Below are 8604 nucleotides of genomic sequence, written 5' to 3'. Positions count from 1 at the left end.
ACACACACAGCTACACACACACAGAGGAAGGCTGCAGTGTGAATGAGGAAGTGCTGTGCGACCTTTGTGTTCTACTTGTTGTCACACCTGGAAGTGCAGAACAACAGACAGCAGCAGGTGTGATTCTGTTCAGAGCTCAGAGGTTCTGTGGAGGTCTGGTTCTGTTAGCTGCTGTTCTGTTCTGGTTCTGCATACAGCCATGGCTCCTCAGAGCTCCTCGGGTCTGTGAAGCCGGGCTTTGTGCTGGTGGTGTGAGCGCAGCAGCGTCTGGGGAGGATTCCGGCCGTCAGCTATTCTGGTTCCTGTCTTGCTTTCACTACTTTGTGAAAGGAGACGTAAAAAGGAAGGAAGAGCAGAGCGAGCTCAGCGAGGAGGCAGTTGCAGAGAACGTCTGGCCGAGCGGCAGCACAGTAAGTTCACCTGCACGGGCTTGTTTGAGCGGCTCGGGTGCAGCTCTGAGGTCAGATCAGTGGACGAGTTAGCGAGGACCAGCACCAGAACACCGAGCTTACAGAGAGGAAGTCGAACAAGAGACAGTTTCTTTGTTCTGTCGGCACGAAAAAGCTTCTCATTGAGTCTGCACATGTGGTTCAGGTTCCAGTGAGTCTTCGGTTCTTGTGTTTGGTGGCAGCAGCAGCAGCAGCAGCAGAACCATGGTCCGGTGAGTCGATCCGCTCGGTTCTTTGTGTTCGCTGCAACTTCTCTGTTTCCATTCCTCCTTCTTCTCTCCAGCTGTCGTCTGTCATGTGATCTGCGAAGCTGCTCCAAGTCTGAAAAATCACGTTAAAGTTCAGGATCATGACCCGTTTCTGCTCCACGTCCTCTGGTTCTGCAGCAGGTTCCTTCTGCTGCAAGCTGTCACTCGGTTCTGTCCGTCGCCGTCTTTCGTCATCAAAATATTATCAACAGTCTTTGTTATTGGAGCTTTTCTTAGAACCCAACAAAGTTCTTCGTCAGGCAGCAGCGACTTCTAAAACTGGTTCAGAGTTAAAGCTGTAAACTGAAGTTAACGGTCAGAACCTGAACTGGACTTTGTTTCTTCAGTATTGTGTCATTAAGCTTCATGTTGTAGTTTCAGAGCTCTCGCTGATGCACTGGTGTTAAACATGCAGGTATCGTTGACTGTACGTTCTTTATTTGTTCCATCTCCGTCTGCATTGTTTGAAAATCTGATTTATTTATTTTTGCTTATTTTTTCTTTATCCCTTTCTCTCTCTCTATCTATATATATTTATATACATATATATATGTATATAAATATATTTCTTGTGTGTTTTATTCTTTATTTTTATTCATCTTGATCTTGTGTCGGTGTGGACCAGGAACACAAAGCGGTTCACTGCGTGTTACATCGTGTATAACTGTGTGTGTGACCAGTAAAGGCCTTGAATCCTTGAATCCTTGAGAAGTTAGAAAGAATCTTCTGAACTACATGAGAAACAGGCTGATTGTCAGAACGTTGGCTGAACTCATACATAACTGTTGGTTGGGCGGCTGTTAGCTGGAGGCAGCGAAACACGAGCTACTGTGACGGACGTCTCCGTGAAAGTCACATCTGAGTTGGAACGGTCATTTTAAAATGTGTTTTCCACTGAAACAAACTCAGTGGAGGTGTTTGTTCTCTCTGACCTGCACAGCCTGACCTGCAGCTTTTATTAAAACCTTTAAAACACGTTTGAGCTTCATCAGTGAACTGCAGCTCCGTCAGATGTGACTCTGAGGTTTCAGTGACGTTTGGACGAAGAGCTTCTGTGGATTTTTAGTTCTAGTTGTGTTCAGTGAAATATCAGTGTTTGTGCTTTACTGCAGCAGACGGCCGGTGTTTATGGAATCGAATGTTAAAGTAGTCGACCAACTACGACGGCTGCAGAACAAATCATCCAGCTGCAGGGTGCTGACATGATGGCGGTTCATCCGTTAAATAAATGTGTTGTGCACTCAGAGTAGAAGGTTCTGCTCATCGTGTCGCTGTGTGTTGGGTCGTGTGTTTAGTCGTCTGTGTTTCTGCTGCAGGTGGTTCCACAGAGACATCAGCGGTCTGCAGGCCGAGGAGATCCTCAAGTCCAGAGGAACCAATGGCAGCTTTCTGGCTCGACCCAGCAAGAAGAACGTCGGAGACTTTTCTCTGTCCGTCAGGTAACACGTTCTCGTCTGGTTTTCATTCTCTGCTGCTGAACTCTTACAGCTTCTTCATTCACTTCCTAGTTTCTTCTGCAGACATTAGTGCGACTGTTTGGGACAAACGTGTGAAGCCTGCACAGGAATTTTCCGTTGCTCTTTGTGGCCTCGATAACATCAGTCATGTGTTGATTCTGCTCCCAGCAGCTCAGATTCACACTTTCATTTGGTTTCTGTTCACATTATGACAAAAATGTGATGATTTTACAAATAATGAAATATTTCAACCAGCAGAATAAAACAGATGAATGCGGTTTGTTCTGAGCCCGTCCCGGTCCAGAGTCTCTGCAGCAGCTCCAGGTCGCTTTAAGACCAACTGTTCTGTTGATTCTGTTGCTCTTTGAGCTGAAAACCTGAAGTGTGTGAATGTGTGAATCTGTATGGGTGTGATGAAGCTGCCGAGAGCTGAAACTGCTTTACACGTGTGGTTGGTTTCTGTGGATGCATGGGTCCGTTAGAGCACTTTTATTTTATCATCTGCATGCTTCACGGCAAAGATCAAAATCTGCAATCAATGAAAAGCTTTACAGTGTTTTTACTAACAGCTCCGTCTTAGTTCATGATGGTCTTCTGGGTTCTTTAAGGCAGATGTTCTCTGAGCTGTCGGGCTGCTGTTTCTTCTGCTGTAAGCAGATGTGCTGCTCGGTGAGGTGGTGTCGATAGATGCTGGCTGAACATCAGAAGTTAAATGTGTTGAGAGCAAACAGCAGACAACACAAGGTGGTGGAAACAGTGAAGGAACATCTCTGGTAGCTTCGCTGGTCCGGCTCACGGGGCTGACTGGCCGTTCTAGTGGTGGAAGAATCCTGAGAAGCCAGTTTCATTTCTAAAACTTTGGAGACTGTTCAGGAGGGAAAGTAAAATCAGTGACATAGAGAAGTGCTTCTACTCGTTCGTTGACTTCCTTCTGTATCTGCAGCCTTTAAACTTAAAACATGTGATGAAGAATTAGGGCTCAAAGCTAAATAAGCTGAACAACATCTTATTGATTTTGAAGTTTGTTTTTTCTAAAGCCACATATCATGCCGGTAAAGTTTCTCCTTTTTAATTCCGTTTAACGTGGAGTCATGGTTCCCTGATTTGACTTGTTTTGACAGGAATTTACAAAAACATGCCAAAGTTAGAACAGATTTCTGAAGGTAACGTCCATTAAGTAAAATATGTACAATAAGTGACTGCATCAGTATCCTCGTCCTTTAACTGGATCAGCTAACTGAACTGCAGCCAGGTGGTGCTAGAAGTCCCACAGTCAGTAAACGCATCATCTGAGGTCAGTGAATGAGTCTCAGTGATTGTAGCATAAAGACTCGTGTATCTGGAAGGTCCAGTCCCTGGTGGATCAGAACTCCTGGGTAGAACCATGAAGACTGAAGAACCCTCCAAGAACTCTGGGAAAGGTTGTTGAGAAGCATCAGTCAGGAGACGATAAAGATAAAGATAAAGATAAAGAGACTTTATTGTCATTGTGCAGAAGTACAACGAAACTTGTGTGGAAGAACACGACAATAGCAGCAGTGCAAATAAGAATAAAAATAAGAATACTATAAAAATAAGAATACTAGAAATAAAAATAATTTAAACAAAGTACTATATACACAAAGCATTATATACAATAAAGTGAAAATATAAGATAGTGCAAATAGTGGGAGATATCAGAACATCTCCAAGTTCCTGAACATCTCTGGAGTCCAGTTAAACCCATCATTAAGACATGGAAGGACTATGGACCATGAGTAGATCTGACTAGAGCAGAACGTCCTCAGAGACTGAGGGAAGGAGACTAGTGAGGGAGACCACCAAGACTCCTATGACTCCTCTTTTAGTAAATCTATCGAGTTCTTGTTAAAAAGCAAAGTTAAATTCATCATGATTCGGTGAAGGGCTGCAGGTGGATCAGTGGTTAGCACCGTGGCCTCACAGCTAGAAGGTCGCCGGTTGGCGTCCCGGTGAGGACACCCAGGATCTTCCTGCGTGGAGTCTCCATGTTCTCCCCGTGCAGCGTGGGTTCTCTCCGGGTTCTCCGGCTTCCTCCCACAGTCCAGAAACATNTAGAAGTCCCACAGTCAGTAAACGCATCATCTGAGGTCAGTGAATGAGTCTCAGTGATTGTAGCATAAAGACTCGTGTATCTGGAAGGTCCAGTCACTGGTGGATCAGAACTCCTGGTTAGAACTACCCCATGAAGACTGAAGAACCCTCCAAGAACTCTGGGAAAGGTTGTTGAGAAGCATCAGTCAGGAGACGATACCAGAACATCTCCAAGTTCCTGAACATCTCTGGAGTCCAGTTAAACCCATCATTACGACATGGAAGGACTATGGACCATGAGGAGATCTGACTAGAGCAGGACGTCCTCAGAGACTGAGGGAAGGAGACTAGTGAAGGAGACAAGTGAGGGAGACCACCAAGACTCCTACGACTCCTCTTTTAGTAAATCTATCGAGTTCTTGTTAAAAAGCAAAGTTAAATGGATGGATGGATGATTCGGTGTTGAAAAGCAGTAAAGGACTTTGTAGAAGCTGTTGCCAGCAGCAGAGAAGAGACAGATTCCCCCCCACACACATATATATATATCTATATCTATATCTATATATAACCCTAATCCATACACGTGTCTCCAGATGTATACAATACATACATGTCGTATTGTATAAGACCAGCTGTGACAGTGGCTGTTTTCTCTGCAGGGTCGGGGATCTCGTGACCCATATTCGCATCCAGAACACGGGTGATTTCTACGACCTGTATGGCGGGGAGAAGTTCGCCACGCTGTCGGAGCTGGTGGAGTACTACACGGCAGAGAACGGCATCCTGCAGGACAAAGACGGAACCGTCATCGAGCTCAAATACCCGCTGAACTGCTCGGACCCGACCACAGAGAGGTGCGTCTCTCTAAAGCCTCCCCCTGCAGGTCCATGTGGTCCGATCTCTGGTTCCTGCTCTCAGCTTCAGAGTGACACAGTTTGGTTAGTGGTTGAGTTAAATATAGAGTCAGTGAGCAGCTGTGTTTCCTCTGACGGCTGCAGCAGGATAATCTGATATTTCGTCTTCTCTTCTGGGGAAACACTTTCACTCTGTCGACACTTTTAGACCATTTCAGCATCTGTATGTCACAGAGTGAGTCAGGAGAGGGTCCGGTTTGCTGCTGCAGGCCGTCTGAAGTCTGAAAGGATGACGTGGTTTCTGCTGCTGGAGAAGATAACTCATAGACTGAAGCTTGTCTGTAGCTGCAGCGCTGCATTTCTAAGAGCATGTTTTGGTGTTTTAGCTGATCCAACACGGCAGCTCCGTGGTCTGGATGTTGACCCAGCTTCATCGTGGTTTCAGTCAGATCACAACTAATTGTTCTGACGGTGCCACAGAGTTCTGCTGTATGTGGAAACCTGTAGAAACTCAGATTTAATTGAGCACAAACGTTGATCCTTTTTAGAGGCAGACATCAGAAGCATCATCCTGAATATAACGCAACACAATATTTAATTATTCATTAACTTCATACGAGACTAAAGGACAAGATGATGCTGACGGTGACGCCAGGAGGAAAACGGACTTTCTGTAATGTTTTCTTCATATGAACCAGATTAAAGCATCACAGAAAGTCTCTGGTAGTTGTTCCAGTCAGAAGAAGAAGAATATCTGGCATTAGTTTAAACATTCAGCAGAACAGAGCTGCAGCGAGCAACCGACTATGAAACATTTTACTGATGGTGGATCAACGCTGAGCCACCGTCTCCCTTATTTCTGACCTTTTAGAGATGAACAGCTGATGGACTGGACCAGAGTCAGAGTCGGTCTGGAAGCTGAGATAATGTGCTCAGGATGTTTCTGATCCACCGTCAGTACCATCCAGAGCGTTTACAGAACCATGGACGGAGCATTTCTCTGTATGACACATTTACCACAAGATCAACTCTTCAAGTGTTCGCTTCATTTGGTGAAGCTGGACAATGAAAGCAGTGTGATGTTAGTGTTCAGCTCCAGTCCTGTACAGAACTTTGTGTGTGTGGGTTTTACTCGTGAATGCAGAGTCTCTCGGGTCTGGGCTCACTGATGAGGATCCAGTGGATCCAGATGTGAGCTGCTGCTGCTTCTTCTCACACTTTCTCTGTATTTGCATGAGCCTGTTTCTAAATGTAGTGAACAGAGAGTCCAGATGAGAGGTGCCGCCGGCGTCCTGCTGCTGTCAGGCTGATAACGTCTGGGTTCAGAACCATCACGGTTTGGTTGCTGCTGTCGTCGCTGGTCTCGGTTCTGTGCGCTGCAGCTGATGGCAGCAGCGCCGTGGAGCTGAGCGCTGCGCCTGTCGGTTGTCTAACTTCCCTTTTGTTGCTGCGGTTGGAAACTTTAAGTTTTGACACTTCTGAAAGCCTGGCCAGACCCTCCTGTCTTCCTCTATTGCACACTCCGTCTTGCTGTTGCTCATTCGCCACCTTCCTCATCTGAACGACTCTGAGGTCAGCGGATCAGCGGCTCGGTTCTGGTTCCGACCCTTCAAGTCACACAGGATCCATCTGAGGGAAACAGCTGAGTTCGTTCACTTTGACCTGCTGCAGAGCTGAAAGCGTCCTGAACTCTAAAACTCAGTGATTGGACCTGAAATAAATCAGTAAAGGTTGTGAGCAGAACCGGGCCAGCGTGCGGTGCAGCACCGTCGCTCGATGAGGGCGAGCTATAAATACTTTGTCCTCTTCAGCCACGAAATCTGTCATCAGAAATTTTCCGACCGCAGCGCAGGAAGTTTAGAAGAAGAAATCGAGAACTGTGACTAAATTAAGTCACAACTGTGAGCCGAGCTCTCGACACGCAGCTAGAAATAAGTGACCCGCTGGCCCGGTTACATCTGTACCTCGGTTTTAGCTCTTATCTCATGATTGTGTTCACTGTACTGAGTCCAGAGAACCACACCAGTGTTCTAACCGTCAGCCGTCATCGGGCCGCCAGCATCAGAACATTTCTCAGAAGAAGAACCAGAACTGTGGCGCTGCTGTGTGCTGAGCCCACACCCAGAACCACCTTCAGTCCGCTTCACGGAACATCTTCAGACTGTTGGTGTCAGTTTACAAATGTTCAGATTTTACAGCTTTGGTAAAATACAGAAAACAACTCATCACAGAAGATATTTAATGAATTAGTTTAATTTACTGTGAACGTCGTCCACATCAGAAACATTCTGTGTTCCTACGATCAGCTGTTCTTCACATCGGACCGCAGAACAACCTTATTTTTACTTTGATTAAATTACTATGAATTAGATTTGATTAATTTAATATTTGCTGTTATTTTAAAGGAAAAAAAGGATATTAAGAACTGAAAAATGTTTAAAAAATGAAGTGTTATTTTAACTATTTCTGTGGTTTGTTGAGTTACAAATAACATCTATTAAACCTGGAAACACAATAGTTCAGGTGCAGACCAGAGCAAACGGACCAGAACTGTAAATAATAAGAAAAACAATCATTTGTTCTGTGACTGTAGAACTAGTTTGTATTTAATCAGCTGAGGGCGTCACTGCTTTACACACACTTCCTGGTGTTTTCCTTCTTTTAATGGTTTCATATTTAGTGTCTAATTAACAGACATGAAACGTTCAACCACAGACGCTGAAGTCTAACGATGTGATTAGGCAGAAGAGTGGAAACAGCTGATCACACAGATGTGTATCTACCACATGTATGTCTGGTATATATGGTGGAAATATATGTCAATATATGTGTATAGAGAAAACACAGTGATAGTGAAGCGATGATGCACGCGGTCATGTGACGTAGTTTCTCCTCATGCATGTATCAGGCTGTGAGGACGTGTCAGGCTCGCTCGGCTTTTGTGTTGCTTTGATTTTGCCATGTTTTCTGTTTTCTTGCGTACGTGGTTCTGTTGGACTGCAGGAAGACGAGCTGTGGCTTTTTAAACTAAACTAATTCAGACCGGGTCCACAGAAGTCCAGACTGAAGATCATCTAACAACATGAGAACCAGAGTCAGAGACGCAGAGATTCAGGAAGAAGCTCGAGCAGCAGGAAGTGGGTCAGAACACACAGGAAGACAGAAGCAGGTTACAGAGTAAAGCACGGAGGAACTAGATCAGAGTGTAGAAGAAGAACATATCCAACACAGAGAGAGTTATTCAAGCTCCAGAACACGTAGAATAAAAGAACCAGAACCATAAAACCAGGAACAGAGGTGATGTTCTAACCAGCGCTCAGACCTGCTGACTCAGTGTGTCCTGTCCAGGTGGTACCACGGACACCTGTCCGGACCCAACGCCGAGAAGCTGCTGGCTGCACGGGACGAACCCGGAACCTTCCTGGTCCGAGAGTCTCTGTCCAAACCGGGAGACTTTGTTCTGTCGGTTCTGACCGACGAGACCAACAAAAGCGGAGGAAAGAGAGTCTCACACATCAAGATCATGTGTCAGGTGTGTGTGTGT

The 8604-nt window shown here is 45.5% G+C and overlaps 1 protein-coding gene across 1 annotated transcript in view; it reads left to right on the top strand.

The window, feature by feature from the left end:
- The first annotated feature begins 417 nt into the window (after positions 1-417).
- ptpn6 (protein tyrosine phosphatase non-receptor type 6) overlaps positions 418-8604 on the top strand; it is a 13845-nt gene continuing 5658 nt past the window's right edge. The window contains exons 1-4 of the mRNA XM_008280188.1: positions 418-661; positions 2014-2136; positions 4866-5060; positions 8409-8592. Of these exons, the coding sequence (XP_008278410.1) occupies positions 654-661; positions 2014-2136; positions 4866-5060; positions 8409-8592 (510 nt within the window). The 5' untranslated portion in view covers positions 418-653. The remainder of the gene's footprint in view (positions 662-2013; positions 2137-4865; positions 5061-8408; positions 8593-8604) is intronic.

Source organism: Stegastes partitus, unplaced genomic scaffold, assembly GCF_000690725.1.
Source record: "Stegastes partitus isolate 25-593 unplaced genomic scaffold, Stegastes_partitus-1.0.2 Scaffold184, whole genome shotgun sequence".
Taxonomy (NCBI): domain Eukaryota; kingdom Metazoa; phylum Chordata; class Actinopteri; family Pomacentridae; genus Stegastes; species Stegastes partitus.
Note: the sequence above shows the minus strand (reverse complement) of the source record. Positions and strands in the feature narration are given on the sequence as shown.